Below are 16,980 nucleotides of genomic sequence, written 5' to 3'. Positions count from 1 at the left end.
AATGATCTCCTCGATGCTTTTGAACGACAAACACTGATGAGCTTTTGTCCACCAAGTAGTTTCAGTGCAAACTCCAAAAACTCAGTTTGTTTCCTTAATCGGTTTCTATATAGCACCTTGTTTCCATTTTCATTTTATAGAAGTAACTTCCTTTTTCTTGACAGCAATTACAGTGAAGATTTGAGTCACTGATCTGTTTGTTTGTGGGGGTTTTTTTTGGTTCATATCAATTTAAAAAAAACTAATTTTAGCTTCTGCCATTGTGAGTTTTCTCTTATGGAAGACATTTTTTTTTCCTAGCAAGAGTCCAATCTTTCCTGGGTAAAAATCTGCACAGCTGAATCTGCCCCCCAACAAAAATATGATTTCACAGCCAGTTATTGTGCCATAAGTTTTATCGTTGTGGTTACAGATATGGTTAGTATTATCCTGTGCTGATTTTTCAAAATGACAAACACAAAACATCTACGTGGGCAAAATGGTGGGGGAAAAGGGTAAGTTGAAAACCTCCAGCTTTGTGGGCATCTACCCTAACCTGGAAGCCTCAGGGAAGGCATCTCAGAAAGGTGACGCCTGCCCTTAGTTCTGTAGGATGCAGACAGGTTTATCCAGGCAAAGAAAAGGGGCAAAGTGTTCCAGCCACAGGGACCCGTGTGAGCAAGGCCTCGTCCCCAGGCCTTGGTGTCTCTGATCCTACACATCTCCCCTACTCCCCAGGGACTCTGTAAACTTGGCTCTGCTGGCGGCACAGACTATGGTCTCAGGCAGTTTGCAGAAGGGTCGACAGAGAAGCTGGCCAAACAGTGCCGCAAGTAAGGGGTTCCTATTTCCTCAAGCCCACCATCTCCTCTCAGGGATGTGCCCTAGTGGATGCCAGATCCTAAAAAGCCGCCCACCTGCTGCCCTGAATCGTTTCACTCTTGCCCCAGTCCCAGCACCCTTGCCTCCCCTCCCCCAGGTGGCTGTGCAACACGTCCACAGATACCCGGACCCGGCGATGGGCAGCGGAGGGCCTGGCCTACCTCACGCTGGACGCCGACGTGAAGGATGACTTTGTTCAGGACATCCCTGCCCTGCAGGCCATGTTGGAGCTGGCCAAGGCGAGTGTGGCCCTGGCCTCTGGCCTCAGGATCTGCTGGATTCAGGCTCACGGGGCTGTCCGCTGAGCGTGGGAAATTAGACACACAGTCCTCATCCTGACTCTACCCCCTACTCTTCCTGTAAACCTGGGTTGGTCATTTCCCTCTGTCTGGCCCTCATCTTTCATGACTGTAATATGGGCTCACAACTCTTCATGCCTTCCAGGCAGTGGGAGGATGAATAAGATGAGGGTATTTTTTTCCTGAGATCCCCCCTCCCCCCCCAGGGAGTTGAGGTTTTTGAGGGACCGAGGGGCAGTACCTGGCCTCTTCTGGGCCCCTCCATCCTTCCCAGTCCCTCCCAGATGTCCTTCCTCCTCAGCTGGGCCACCTCCCCCCGCGCCCCCCTCCCCCCGCTCTTTGCCGCCACTAAAGGGTGGAAGTGTGGGAGGGAGTTTCCACCAAAGGGTGTCCAGCTCCCACCCTATCCCACCGCAGTCTGATGGAAAGCCTATGGGACTGGGCTTTTGAAAGGGGCACAAAGCAAAAAGTGCACTGAGAGGACTCCCGTTGGTGCTCTGAGGTGCTGCTGAGGGGAGCAGAGCCTGTGTGAGCAGAGCTGGTTCCTCTCCCTCGGGGCCACGCCAGCCACGCTCCTCCCAAACCGGCCTGCCTGTGAGGGAGCCTCTTGGAGGCAGTGGTTTGTTCTCAGGTTTCCTTGCTGCCTGTCCCCTCCTATCCCCCACCTCCTGCCTCCAGACCCCTGACAAGACCATCCTGTACTCGGTGGCCACCACCCTGGTGAACTGTACCAACAGCTACGACGTCAATGAGGTCATCCCAGAGCTGGTGCAGCTGGCCAAGTTCTCCAAGCAGCACGTGCCCGAGGAGCACCCCAAGGTGGGGAAGGGGATGGCCTGGAGGGGAGCTGTACCACCGGACCGCCAGAGAGGTGGGAAGGACAGTTAATGATGTTCAGGCGCCGTGCCTGTGTGTCTGGGAGGATTCGGTGGAAGAGGCAGAGAAATTGAAAAGGATCATGGTCAGTTTCTCCCACTAGGTGGCACTTGTGTTTTTCTTAGTGTTAATGTTCTGTGGAGGGGGAGGAGGAATCGACGATTTAAAGTCGGAGAAACCAAATGGAGCCAGGATGAACGTCTTCCAATTTATGTTGTTGATTTCATGGACATCTGACAGTTAGTTGTATTTCATGTCTTCCACATTTATACAAATTTTATTTTCTGGGATATCTGGATTTGGGGATATGGGTGCTAAGTACGAATAATGAGAAGCGGAGGAACGGGGGATCAGGGGCAGCCCAGGTGTCACAAATCCTCTTGGGACCCTCCCCACAATGATTCACTGCACGCAACGGCATACTTTGTATGTGGTTTGTATATGAATATATATGCATTGTATTTCCAGCCAATAAAAAATTTAGATTTTTTAAAAAATGACCAAAGTAATATAACCATGTTGCAAAACAAACACAAATGTGACAGTAGAGAAAAGAAAACAGCTACTTGCAATTACATCATCTCCCTCTGAGAACTATTTTGGTGTATTATATCACCTACCAGAGACTCTTTATTTCTGTGCGTTTTAAAAAAAATAGTTATAATCAGGGAACCTCCCTGGTGGTCCAGTGGCTAAGACTCTGTGCTCCCAATGCAGGGGACCCGGGTCCGACCCCTGGTCCTGGAACTAGATCCCACATGTTGCAACTAAGAGTTCGCATGTCAAAACTAGAGATCCTACGTGGCTCAACTAAGACCCAGCGCAGCCAAATAAATAAATAATTAATTACTTAAAAAAGAAAAAATAATAAAAATAGTTATAATCAGAATGTAGTTATTATTTTGTACCCAATTTGGGGAAAATACTTTAGATGTTTTCCACACTGCTATGTCGTTCTCTGAATCATTTTTTAAAGCTGCATAGGATTTCACGCAGGCAAGGGTGTAGAGCATGTTCTGCCGCCATGAAGTTCTAATGTGGCTTCTAGAGATTGCCTCTTCCCAGCCACCCTGAGGATTATCTGTAGAGACTATTCAACCCCGGGGCTGACCCAATCCACTGTTAGGTCAGCTTTATCTATTCTCTCTCCCCTCCCACCTCTGTTTACCCACCCCACCCCCATGCATAGCCTAATGGAAAGCCAGCCTTCTGCAAGAAAGTAACATCTAGGTCATCTAGGGTTTTGGATGATCTTCCTTCTCTTTCGGGATTGATTTCCTTGCCATCTTTTCATCTCCCCAGGACAAGAAGGACTTTGTGGACATGCGGGTGAAGCGGCTTCTGAAGGCCGGTGTCATCTCAGTGCTGGCCTGCATGGTGAAAGCCGACAATGCCATCCTCACTGACCAGACCAAAGAGTTGCTGGCCAGGTACGGCTGCAGCAGTTCAGGGCTGGGGTCTGAGGGGCCTGGAGGCAGGAGGCTGGGTGGGGAGATAGAGATGGTGGGGGTGGGGAGTAAATGAGGGAATGAGCCATTAGGGGCCTGAAGAGGAGGCTGATGGGGATCAACACTGAAAAGTGACATGGCAGGCAGGTCATCACAGGGGCAACTTTGCATTGTGAGGAAAGAGGTCACTGTCCATTCTGGTGACCTGGTTCCCAGGCCCTGAAATGCCAAAGATGAAAGGCACAGTTTCTGTGCAGCCTGACGGGAGGCACACAGGCTCAGTTACCACACGACACGGCAGGTGCCATGATGGGGGACATACAGAGGGCTGGCTGGAGCACGAGCAGTGGCACCCAACTGGCCAGACTGGAGGGTAGGTGGGTAGGCAGCTAGAAAGGCCTCCTGGAAGATGTCACAACTCAGGGGAACCCTGAAGGAAAAAAAGGAGCCACTCAAATGCAGCAGAAGGAAGGGTTCCAGGCAGAGGGAACAGCGTATGCAAAGACCCTGAGGATGGAGGGAGAATGAGTGAATGAGGACGGGGTTCTCCAGGGATATGTCTGGAGCATGGAGTGCACAGGAGAGAGTGGTGCTAGATAAGACCAGAGAGGACGGCAAGGGCCAGAACATGGTGGTCCTGGGGTGCTTCCATGTGGAAGAGTTTCTCCTGGATGCTGGGCAGCAGGGAGCCATTTGGTATCTCCCTAAACAGGGATGGGGCCGCTGTTTGCAGCTACATCTGGCCTCACTTCCTCCTCAGCCACTTATGTCCATGGCAGTATCTTCCCAAGGTTAGTTCTGGGGCACGTGCTCACTGGCAGCACTTCCCAGAGTTTCACTGGGCCTGCTGATGCCTGGGAAGCGTGTACTCATGCACTGAATGTCCTTTATCCTTGCTCTCCAGGGTATTCCTGGCACTGTGTGACAACCCAAAGGACCGAGGTACCATCGTGGCTCAAGGTGGTGGCAAGGTACATTGGGTGGGCTAAGGGGTCCTTGCCATCCTAGAAGGTGCTTCACTGGGGAGAAGCACACTTGTGTACGTGTGTGTAGGTCTGTGTGTGTGTCTCTCTGTGTGTATGTATGTGTATATGTGTCTATGTGTGTCTGTGTGTGTCTCTGTGTCTCTTCATTTGTGTATGTGTGTGTCTCTTTGTGTGTATTTGTGTGTGCACGTTCTTTGCCTGGCCCAAGAATAATGCACCCCCTGCCCCAACCCGACCTCTGGAATACAGTCATTAAGGTATCTGTGCTGTCAGTGCCTAAGTCTATGAAGTGTCATGGGATTTACTGTGGGATCCCATTTATCCTCCTTGTTACTGGAAGGAACCCTGGTGCAGATAGAGACCGTGGGCTTTGCTATAGAAGGCTTGTCATCGAGTCCTTGCTTGTCCCCTTTTTAGCTGTGCAACTTCAGGCAAATTACTTAATCTCCCTGAGTCACAGTTTCCTCATCTGTAAAACAAGGGAGAACATCACACACTCACTTTGCAGAATGTCACAAGGATTAGAGAAAATACACTTAAGTGTTGGCTCATAGGAGGTGCTCAGTGAATGGCTGCTATTATGATTAGGTTTGACTTAGTCAGAAAGTAAAAAATGATTGATTTATTTTTCCAAAAGCCACATGAACGTACGGATGGGTGGGGAAGAGGGCGGGCGAAGATCTCCATGTGTGCTAGGAACCAAGGGGAGTGAATCCGTGATTAAAAATTTAACTGTTTTCCATGATGCTCAAGAGTTGACTCTATTACAGTCTTCCTGAACTTCTGATGGGACAGCAGTTGGAGAGGGACGCTAGGGAGAGAGGCCTCTGTATATTTGTGACCGAGGGGTGACTGTGCCCTTTCTTGCAGGCCCTGATTCCCCTGGCTTTGGAGGGCACAGACGTGGGCAAGGTGAAGGCAGCCCATGCTCTAGCGAAGATCGCTGCAGTCTCCAATCCGGACATCGCCTTCCCTGGGGAGCGGGTGGGTGATGGGGGCAGTAGGGTGGCAGTGATGGGAGGAGTCTGCTCCCAGGGGCCTTTCCCCTTGCCACCCTACCCCTGGCCTGGGAGAGGGCGTGGTGCTGTCACAAAGAGGGCCATGAATTGGAGGTGCGTGGATCCCAGGCCTGGCTCTACCTCTGACGAATAAGGCCGTCCCCTTGGAAACTCAGTTATCTCACCTACGAAGTAAAGGAAATAATCCCGCCCCTCAGGATCATTGTGAAGATTGAATCAGACAATGGGTGGGCACGTGCATTGGAAATTCTAGAGCTGGGCACCTGTAAATGACTGGGGGGACATGGTCTCCACCTGACCACTCCTTGACGCCTCCCCTCACAGGTGTACGAAGTAGTGCGGCCCCTTGTGAGTCTCCTCAACACACAGAGGGATGGGCTCCAGAACTATGAGGCTCTCCTAGGCCTCACCAACCTGTCTGAGCGGAGTGACAAACTCCGGTGAGTGGGGCGTAGAGGGAGCAGGGGTGGAGAGAGGTGTCCCATGAAGTGTTGGTGGAAATGTCACAGGTACCGTGTGTGCTCTTCTCTGAGGACAGGCTCGAAGGCAGTGGGTAGAAACGACCGTGGGAAAGATTTGAACTAGCACTTGGAAAGACTACAGTGAATGTGCAAAGCCAAAGGAGACTGGAAAGGCATTTCCTTCTGAAGTAGTAGAAAAGATATCAGGTGGATGGGTGGGGATAAAGTGTCCCCACACATCCCCAGAAGCAGGGGGATGGTGGGATTGGGTTGAAATTCTTTTGATTGCAAGTGGCAGAAAACTCAACTCCAATTGGTTTAAGCATAAAGGGAATTTAATGACTCAGGTCATTAATGACTCATCTGGGATAAACCAGATTCAGGTGCGGCTTGATGCAGGCATTACAAAGCTGTCCTAGATCCTACACCTCTCCACCTCTTCTGTCTGTATTGTCTTAATTTTCAGACGGGCTCTTCCCCTCTCTCATGATCACATGAGGGTTGCTCCAGACTTCACATCTTCTTGGCTTCATCTCCAGCAGGATAGAGAAAGACATTCCCCAGCAATAATACAAGAGAATCTCTGGCTGGGTGACATGTTCATCCCAGACCCTGTTTCTATGGCCAGGATGCTGTGCTATGTCATTGGATACCCCTCCTGGAGCCGGGGGTGGGATTACTGCCATCTAAACCATGCTGGCTGAGGATGTGGAATGGCCCTTGGGTGGCCAAAACCCCAAATGCTCATTACAGAGGACTCAGCAGCCTCTCTTCTTCCACCCCTCAAACCCTAGGCAGAAGATCTTTAAGGAGAAGGCCTTGCCAGATATTGAGAACTACATGTTTGAGAACCATGACCAGCTGCGGCAGGCAGCCACAGAGTGCATGTGCAACATGGTGGTGAACAAGGAGGTGAGGGGGCTCCGGATGGGAGTGATCAAGGCATGGAGAGTCGGGCCACAGGTCAGGGCCTGGCGCTAGATTGGGGGCTGTTACAGTGGTATTAAGGCAACATTTTTTTTTTTTTTTGCGGTACGCGGGCCTCTCACTGTTGTGGCCTCTCCCGTTGCGGAGCACAGGCTCTGGACGCACAGGCTCAGCGGCCATGGCTCACGGGCCCAGCTGCTCCGTGGCATGTGGGATCTTCCCGGTCCGGGGCACGAACCCATGTCGCCCGCATCGGCAGGCAGACTCTCAACCACTGCGCCACCAGGGAAGCCCTTAAGGCAACATTTTGTCAAAGAACCCAGGAATCCCTCAATCTTTCCTAGATGACAGCCTCCCTCCCTATAAGGACCCCGAGAGGAATATAATGCACAAAGGAGACAAAGGAGAATACACAAAGTAATATCATCCCTAGCTGTGGCTTTGACCCCAAAGCTTGGGCTGGATGGTGTAGAAGTCCCATTTCCCCAAGTTATTTACTAAATAATCTCATAGCAAAAAATATAGGAGGCCAGGGCCTCTTAGAGGTCAAGAGAGGCTAGACCACTTGCATCTGTTGAAGCTCCACATATATAAAAAAATGAAGAAATGCAAAAACAGTTACAAACGATTTTAGAATATGTTAAATGTTAACATTTAATGAACGATCGCTGTTTCCACAGAAACCGCAATGCACTATAACTGTGTTCATCACAGAAAAATTATAGGATTTGTAAAAATAAAATGAATTCAGAACACATCAATGGCTTCATGGTCTGGTACTGGGATAAATTATCACCATATGATGAATGAATGTTTCCTTCTTTCCATCCTGGCAGAGCACTGCTGTGCCTGTAGGTAGAACCTCATCAGAGGTAACAACAGGGTTGAAATCTGAGGCCCTTTGTTAACATGACAACCAGGGCTAGTGGCCGAGTGTGAGACCCACTCCGTTGCCCCTCAGTTCTTAACTCAAGTCTTGGATGTTCTCACTGTTATAGCAGGAAAACCTGATCCATGAAAGTCTTTTAAAATCAAAAGAAATAAAGCTACCACAGTCCACCAGGGAGCTGGCCTGAGGCTGGGCTGGGGGCCTGGCAGCCACGTGGGAGAAGAGAGTGTATCCAAAGACAGTGGAGGGGATGGGGAGCACCAGCGGCCACAACAACCCGAATCAAAATGAACAGTGGTCCCAACAGGACAGAAGTTCATTTCTCGCTCACATCATTTCTTGCTCACATTAGGATCAGGTGGTGGCTCGTTTCCAAGCAATGACTTAGGGATGCAGGCATCTTCAATCATCTATATAACTTATATATAGTTATATAGGTATATAACTATACGCCCCCCAAAAAAAAGAACTGTCTCTCCCTCTGCCACCTTGAGAGTGGTCTCCATTCAGATGGGGAATGGGGAGACAGACCACAGGAGAGACCCCTGTAGCGCTCCGCCATGGTGGCCTGGAAGTGACACACATTACATCCATTCATGTTCTGTAATGAGAATGAGGTCATGGCCATATTTAGTGCAAGAGGTGGGGAATGCAGTCCTTTTGGGGCAGCTGCTTTCCAGTCACACCTGTGCCCCATGAGGGGACTGCGCTATCACTATACTCTTACCTCTGAGGACCACTGCTCCAGCTTCAGGGAGTTGTAGGCAGAGGTTTATAACCTGGGCAGCTGTGACCTTTGACCCCTCTTGGCGTTCCCCTTCTAGGACACCTCACCCAACAAAATGCCCTTAAATTTAATCAGTCAGATTTTACTATAGAGCAGAGGGGTGCGGGGGGAAGGGGGGGGTCAGTGTGCTTTCAGGCATGTCAGGGCCCTGGGCCCCAGGAGGCTCTTCTCCTGGCTTTTGGGTGCTTGGGAAGCCTCATCCCTCACCTGGTGAATGGTACAGCAGCTCCTGAGTACCATGTAAACTACCCAACTGTCTGCGGCTCTTGCCAAGCCTCTGTGCGTTCAGGGACTGCAAAGTCATTTAATGGCAGACCCTGAAGGCCCATCTGTTGTGGAAGAAACAGTCCAGGCTTCCCCAAAGGGACGTGAAACATGGCTCTTCAGGCAACATCTACCCTTCAGGAGTCTGTGCCTGCCCTTTCCCCAGGGGTGGAGAGCTGAATGCAAACAGAGGCAACAGCGAATGCTATACAAGGAACCCCTTATTCTCTTTAACCTTTTAGCTGGAGGAGTCTGTAGCACTTTCATCTAACTAGTCAGAGAAGACTTCCTGGAGGAGGAGGTGTCATGGGTGAGATGCTCAAAGAAAAGCTCTGAGGGATCTTGGGTCAGAGAATTTGGCTCCAGATGCATCTTTCCCTCTCCAGGCTGGGCAGATGGGGGCATTTTTCTCTGAGCCATGTACCCGCCTCCCATAGGTACAGGAGAGGTTCCTGGCTGATGGGAATGACCGGCTGAAGCTGGTGGTGCTGCTCTGCGGGGAGGATGATGACAAGGTGCAGAATGCGGCTGCGGGGGCCCTGGCCATGCTGACAGCAGCACATAAGAAACTGTGCTTCAAGATGACTCAAGTGGTGAGAGTGGGCCCTAGGGACTCTGGGGAGTCCCCCCACCCCCAGACCACACTGCCCTGTATGATCTTCTGGGGGGAGGCCAGCCCCTGTATCTGTTCCTACCACCTAAAGAGAGGAGAATCTATATGATTCGACCCCCTACACTCACCATTTGGACTCCCTAAGTGTGCTAACTCACTTTGGTGGTGCTTATAAGTCATTACTTAAGAATAATCACAATAATAACAATAGCACTAACTATTGCTGTGGAGCCCCTGAGCTCCCCAAGAGAAGAATGGATGTGGTTGGGTTACCATCCACAGTTTGACGAAGAGGCAGCAGATTCTCTTAAGTTCACGTGATGACCAGACCCTTTGTGGGACTGTGGCCATCTCAGCAGGTGTAATGAGAGTGATATTGACATAGCCGCAAACAAGGGGATGCAAAATGAAATTTTCCTTATTTCACCAAACTGAACTTAGTTTGTGGGCATCATATTCACTGATGGTGAAAAATGTAAACATCTCAAAAAAAATGTAAACATCTCAATTCAAATGTATTAAAGCAAGTCTGCTTTACAGGCAGGCTCTTTTAGATAGCCAGCTTAAGGCAGGTGTGTGTGTGTGTGTGTGTGTGTGTGTGTGTGTGTGTGTGTGTGTGTGTTCTCTAAATTCCATGGGGGCTTATGCTGTCCTGGCACCAGGGGAGGGGTCTCTCTCCTAGATGTAGCTCATCCTGCTTGGTCCCTGGCCTTCAGCACTTTCCCTAACGCAAGTTTTTCAAAATTGTAAGGTGTGTAAGAGTCACACGGAGGGCTGGTTAAAACACTTTCCCCAGATATTCTGACTGAGTAGATCGGAGGTGGGGTGCTTCTGGCCTGGGGACCACAGGCTGCTATCCTAGAGCAGCTTCTGCTGAAGTTACTGGTCACACATTTCTGTCACCAGGCCCCGCAGGGTGCTCTGTGACTCCTCCACTTACTGTGCTCCAGGCGCTGCTCTAAGTGCTTGTACCTATTATGTCATTCCATCCTCCCAACAACCCTGTGCAGTGGGCATGGTTATTATTATCCTCACTCACCAATGGTGAAACCGAGCTCAGAAAAGTAATAGTCCAACACCACATAGCCAGTTAGATAGGAGGGGACTGGGATCCTTCAGGATTGCAACCCACTCCTGGCCACTTCTTCCATCTTCCCAAGGGGCTCAGAAATCCTGGCTGCATTCCTGTCCCAGGTAGTGATAGGCACTAGACCCATGATCAATTACGCATCAGCATAAAATCTTTCCCTGAACCCTACCACAGCTAGCTGAACTTTCCTTTCCTTTCCTTGTGGTAGGATACAGTGCAGAGTTTACAAAAGTCTGCTGAGAAGCTCAGAAGAATAATTTGCCTTTTCTTCCTCTCTGTATCTGTCTCCCCATCTGATAGCAATGTATGTAGAAAGGTATCTCTGCTAACTAGTGGAAGGTAATAGGTCTGAGGAAGCAAAGGGGAAATTGTTGGATTAGTGCCTAAAATCATCATTCCTGTCCACTTCTATGTGATGGGCTCTTACTATGCTCTAGCCATCATGCTAAGCTCTTTTCATGTGTCATATCATTAGATCATCACAATATTATGAGGTAAGATAACAGATGAGGCTCCTGAGGCTTGGAGAGGTTAAATAATTTAGCTAAGGTCATACAGTTGGTAAGTGGCTGAGTTGGGACCTGAACACTAGTCTCTCTGACTCCAAAACCCATACTGATGACTATTCTATTCTGTGTCTGTTGAATGTTGTAAGTGTCAAGCCTCCTGGTTCTATTCTCAGCTCCATTTCTGTCTCCTGGGGGTGATCAGAGTGGTCTAGAGTCCTGTCTCCCCCATGTACAGTAGTTGGGCTGCTTCACATCTGGAAATGGAGGAGAGAGATGGAGGAGGGGTGGAGGAGAGGATACACTCCAGACTCCAGTGTTAATTCCAGTTGAAGTCAGGGCTGGTGGAGTGCATGCCTAGAGCATGTCTCTAAGGGCACCTGGGTTGGCAGAAGCAGGCGTTGTGCATGCGTCCAGGGTTAGAACCCTCCTTTCTGAACATCCTCCATTCCCATTCCACTCAGGCATGCAGTGGGCAGGTCCCTTTGCTTCTCAAGATGCTTAAAAATTAAATGGATGTGTGGATGTTTATTCTCTACTATTTCCAGATGTGTGACTATAGCTAAGTTACTTCCTCTCCCTGAACCCCAATTCCTCCACTTATAAAATGAAAAGGATTGGATTATTTCAAGTTCCTTCTAGTTCTTCAATTCCTGCCCTGGTCCTGGTAAGGAGATGGGCATCACCCAGCTAGTCCCAAGGGGTTCAAGTGGGCATATGCTGAGCCCCATACAGATAACCAGATGTGTGCTTCCCCTTTCAGAGCTCAGAATCTGGGCCTGGCCAAGGCCTTCTTTTTATCTTGTCCAAAATCTACTTTCTCCGTCCCCCCCACTGATTCCTCCAATCCTTCCTTATCCTCTTCCCCACCTTCAGACGACTCAGTGGTTGGAGATACTACAGCGGCTTTGCTTGCACGACCGGCTGTCAGTTCAACACCGGGGCCTGGTCATTGCCTACAACCTGCTGGCGGCTGATGCTGAGCTGGCCAAGAAGCTGGTGGAGAGTGAGTTGCTGGAGATCCTGACTGTGGTGGGCAAACAAGAGCCGGATGAGAAGAGGGCAGCAGTGGTTCAGACAGCTCGGGAATGTCTCATCAAATGCATGGATTATGGCTTCATTAAACCAGTGTCTTAGACAGGGCCCAGAGGGATGCTGGGGCTGCTCCTGTTCTGTGCAGAGTTCTGAGCTAAGAACTCACTCCTGGGGTGTCAGTTCAGCTAGGGATCATAGCAGCGACAACGAAGTCTCCATATAAAAGAAGGACTTGATTGTCCCCTGAGTTGTGAATCTCCCCCTTTGCTCTAGGAAAGTTTGCATGTTTCATTAGCTCTCTTGTTCCTTACATCTGTCATGTTCCCAAAATTCCTAGAATAATTTTCATCTGTGATTAGGAAGACAGGTTGGATAATTCTCTCTGTACCCATTCCAAAGTCCAGGATAATGGGCTGAAGTTCTTTATGTTTTGGAAAATGGATTGTGTGGTAAAGTAGGAACTAACAGGTGTGTGAATATAAACGTTAGTGCTGGTGTATCTGGATGCTGATCTGTGCTGTTTTTTGTATCGTCTCTCCCATGCTGTTTGAATAAGGCTGCCTAGAACTGCATGTTTCAGCTGTAGTGCCCTGTCCCAGCCCCATGTCCATTCCCATCACTGGAAGTACAGTTTATGTTCAAGAGTATGACATGATTTTTGCAATCTGCTTGGGGCAATCTTCTAAGCAAGATGTATGTGATGAATATAAATAAGATCGACTCATAGTACTTTAAGCAAAAAAAAAAAGAATTCATTGGTTCATATATCTTGTCAATGCAGGGAAAGGTCTGACATTGTTAGAACCAGGGCTCAAATGTTGTCATCAATATTCTTTTCCGTGTGAGGACTTTTATCTCTCTGTCATCCCCCGTGTCATATTTTGGTTTTAATTTCCTCTGGGTTGGGCTTAATTTCTGGCAAGCTCTTTTCATGTGGTGGGAAAGATAGTGCCCAGAAGCTCCAGACTTCCACGTTTGTTTGTTTTTTTGCCCGTGGTTTGTGGGATTTTAGTTCCCCGACCAGGGATCGAACCCTGGCCCTCAGCAGTGAAAGTAAGGTGTCCTAACCACTGGACCGCCAGGGAATTCCCACATAGTTGTTATAGCTCATAATCATGGAAGAGAAGAGAGAGGACCATTCTTAATAACCCATCAAAATTCCCAGAGATAACTCTGATATGTGTAGCTTGTATCACATTTCCATATATCACATTAACAGCATGAAGAAGAAAAATAATATGATTATTTCAATAGATGCAGGGAAGACATTTGATAAAATTAAACAACTCATGATAAAAATTCCAGTAAACTAAAATTAGGAGACTTCATTAGTCTGATAAAGATTATCTACATAAAGGCTACAGCCTAAATGATATCTAATGATCCCCCTGAGATTAAGAATGAGACACGGGACGTCCCTGGTGGCGCAGTGGTTAAGAATCCTCCTGCCAATGCAGGGGACACAGGTTCAATCCCTGGTCCAGGAAGATCCCACATACCATGGAGCAACTAAGCCCGTGCGCTACAACTACTGAGCCTGTGCTCTAGAGCCCGCGAGCCACAACTACTGAGCCTGTGTCCCACAACTACTGAAGCCCGCGTGCCTAGAGCCCGTGCTCCACAACAAGAGAAGCCACCGCAATGAGAAGCCCGTGCACCACAACTAAGAGTAGCCCCCAACTAGAGAAAGCCTGCATGCAGCAACAAAGACCCAGCACAGCCAAAAAAAAAAAACAGTAAAACAATACTTGCTATTACCAATTCTATTTGGTTTTGTACTAGAGGTTCAAGCTAGTACAATAAGGCTAGAGGTTTGTACTAGAGGTTCCAGCTAGTACAATAAGGCAAGAAAAGGAAATGAAAAGCAGAAAGATTGAAAATCAAGAAATAAAACTTTCAAATTATTCACACAACAGTACTGTACACGTATACATGTACATGTGTACAGAAAACATTTACAGATAAACTCTTAGAAATAATAAGTGAATTTAGATACAAGGTCAATTTACAAAAATTAATTGTATTTCTGTATACCTGTAACAATTAGGAAATTAAAATGTAAAAGATGATGCCATTTACAATAACAAAAACTACATCAAATACTTAGGAACAAATCATGTGAAAGATATTGAAGGATTCTACATAGAAAACTATAAAATATTATTGAGAGGAATAAAAGAAAACCTACATAAATGAGAGATATTACCATGTCATGGATTGGATGGCTCAATATTAAATTGGGGATGTACATTCTCTCCAAACTGCCATATAGGTTCCATGAAATGCTAATCAAACCTGAGCCTTTTGGGGGACAGACTGATAAGTTATTTCTAAAGTGTATATGAAAATGCAAATAATCCAGAATACCTGAGCAAACTACTTGAACAGGCATGTCATAAAAGAGGCCAATAAGTACATGAAAAGATGCTCAACCTCACTAGTCATCAGGAAAATGGAAAATAAAAGTATTATGAGATGCCACTATAGACATTAGAATGGCTAATATTAAAAACACTGACAAAAATCAAGTGTTGGTGAGAATGTGGAGTAACTGGAACTCTTTTTTTTTTTTTTTGCGGTACGCGGGCCTCTCACTGTTGTGGCCTCTCCCATTGCGGAGCACAGGCTCCGGACACGCAGGCTCAGTGGTCATGGCTCACGGGCCCAGCCGCTCCGTGGCATGTGGGATCTTCCTGGTCCGGGGCACGAACCCATGTCCCCTGCATCGGCAGGCGGACTCTCAACCACTGCGCCACCAGGGAAGCCCTGGAACTCTTATACATTGCAGATGGGAATGTAAATTACTACAACCACCTAAGAAAATGTATTTGGCAGTATCCCTAAAAGTGTTAAGCAGTACCCACTAAAATAGCCAGCAACTCCTAGGTACAGAGTCAACAGAAATACATACTTATGTGTGCCAAAACCCATGTACTATACAATGAAAGAAAACATTTTCAATCACAGCTCCCAAGTGCAAATAACCCCAATGTCCATAGAAACTGGATAAATTGTTCCATCCTCATACAGGAGATGATGATACACCAATGAAAGTGAATAAACTACTGCTACATACAACAATATGGAGGCAACTTATATAACATTCAGTGAAAGGAGCTGGACCTAACACCATGTACTGTATAGTGAATGATTCCATTTGTATAGGTTCAAAACCAGGCAAACTTGCCTATGGTATTCAGAGTCGGGATACTATTTACAGTACTTGTAGGGAGAAGGGAGTGGATAGTGATGAGGAGGGACCCTAAGAGAGCATCTAATTTTTGGTCTGGATGTGTTCACTTTCATCAAACTTACGATTTATGCACTTTTCTGTATGTTTCATTTTTAGAGACTTAATATAGAAAGTAAATGTTTTTCTCTTAAGAGTATGAGGATTACATAAAAGAATGGATCTTAAGTACCTGGTTCGTAGCATATGAATAATCAGTTAGTTCCTTTCCTTTCATCTGATTAATATTCCCTGTCCCAACTGATGGATCTGTACTTCAACAGGTCACTTAGGGGAACAGGGGACTGGTGAGTAAGCCAGTTAACATTTGCAAATTCACCCAAGGAATGGCGGACACCTGGCCTCAGTGTGTTTAGGAAACAAGGGTTCTTGGCCGGCGAGCTCGCAGTGATGAAATGCAATAACATCTGTTCTCCGAGATCCCAAGACGGAGTGGCCGCAGGGCGCCAGGTGAGAGCCCAGGTTGGAGCTGGGATTGTACTAAACCACCCAGGAGCCCCCACGGTGCTGCTTACTCTCCCAGGGAAGTGTGGGCTCCCATTACATCTCTCTTAGTTCCCCAGCCAGGAATGGAATCCTCGTTCCCTGCATTGGAAGAGCAGAGTCTTAACGACTGGACCGCCAAGTAAGTCTCCCCATTACCTCTCTTTGCAGCATGCTTCCCTCTCTCTTCGCCTTCTTGGGCCTGTTGGAGTGTCTGGGCCGGGCCGTGGCGCGTGAGTCTGGCACATCGCCAGCGCCCAGAAAATAGTGCTTAATTTTGTTTCCTCTGAACCGCAAAAACACCTGCACCTGTCACCATCTGCAGTCAAATTCCAGCGCCTTGGGGGAGCTAAGAAAGTCTGCCTTAGACAACACATACGCTTTAAGAATTTCATCAATAAGAAAGGAGAGAAGGGAGGGAGGGAGGCAGGGAGGGAGGAAGGAAGGAATTAGGAAGGAGGGAAGGGAAGGGCGTGGTCTTTAAGAATCTGCCTGCCGATGCAGTGGACGCGGGTTCGATCCCTGTTCCTGGAAAATTCCATATGCCGGGGAGCAACTAAGCTCCTGTGGCACCACTCCTGAGCCTGCGCTCTAGAGCCCGCGAGCCACAACTACTGAAGCCCGCGCGTCTCGAGCCCGTGCTCCGCAACAAGGGAAGCCACCCCAAAGAGAAGCCCGCGCCCTGAAACGAAGAGTAGTCCCTGCTCGTCGCAACTAGAGAAAGAGAAAGCCCCTGGGCAGCAACAAAGACCACATGCAGCCAAAAATAAATAAAATAAATTAAAAAAAAAAAAAGAGCGGAAAAGTGTACTTTGCAGAAGCGGAGGCTCGATTTCCTACCTCCTTCTCGCCCCATCGCTCACACTCACCTCCTTCTCCCGGCGGGGAACCTGGGCGCATCTGGCAAATCAAACAGGCATCCACCGGCTGGAAGCACCCCGCCCCCGGACAGCGCAGGGATTGAGGTGTCGTCCCGTGGGCGCAAAAGCCGGAGGTGGGAGGGTGCGGGGATGTGGGAAGGCATCGGGGTCCACCCGCGAGAACCATCGCTGTCGTCCTTCTGGGCGTGGGTCCCCGGGCTGAGTAGTTGCTGCTGTCGCTCGATGCCCCCACCTCCGTGGCGACGCGGCCGGGTGGCGTCCCCCAGCCGGACACACGGAGCAGACACGGGCGGGAGGCTGGAGCG

At 48.6% G+C, this 16,980-nt stretch overlaps 1 protein-coding gene across 1 annotated transcript in view; it reads left to right on the top strand.

The window, feature by feature from the left end:
- UNC45B (unc-45 myosin chaperone B) overlaps nt 1-12,560 on the top strand; it is a 30,230-nt gene extending 17,670 nt beyond the window's left edge. Inside the window, exons 11-20 of the mRNA XM_049701797.1 lie at nt 718-812; nt 959-1,100; nt 1,839-1,979; nt 3,339-3,466; nt 4,389-4,455; nt 5,341-5,454; nt 5,814-5,929; nt 6,745-6,862; nt 9,255-9,410; nt 11,903-12,560. Coding sequence (XP_049557754.1) covers nt 718-812; nt 959-1,100; nt 1,839-1,979; nt 3,339-3,466; nt 4,389-4,455; nt 5,341-5,454; nt 5,814-5,929; nt 6,745-6,862; nt 9,255-9,410; nt 11,903-12,163 — 1,338 coding nt within the window. The 3' untranslated portion in view covers nt 12,164-12,560. The remainder of the gene's footprint in view (nt 1-717; nt 813-958; nt 1,101-1,838; nt 1,980-3,338; nt 3,467-4,388; nt 4,456-5,340; nt 5,455-5,813; nt 5,930-6,744; nt 6,863-9,254; nt 9,411-11,902) is intronic.
- Nucleotides 12,561-16,980: the final 4,420 nt, after the last annotated feature.

This window comes from Orcinus orca, chromosome 19, assembly GCF_937001465.1.
Source record: "Orcinus orca chromosome 19, mOrcOrc1.1, whole genome shotgun sequence".
Lineage (NCBI taxonomy): Eukaryota > Metazoa > Chordata > Mammalia > Artiodactyla > Delphinidae > Orcinus > Orcinus orca.
This window is presented reverse-complemented; position numbering and strand designations above follow the sequence as displayed.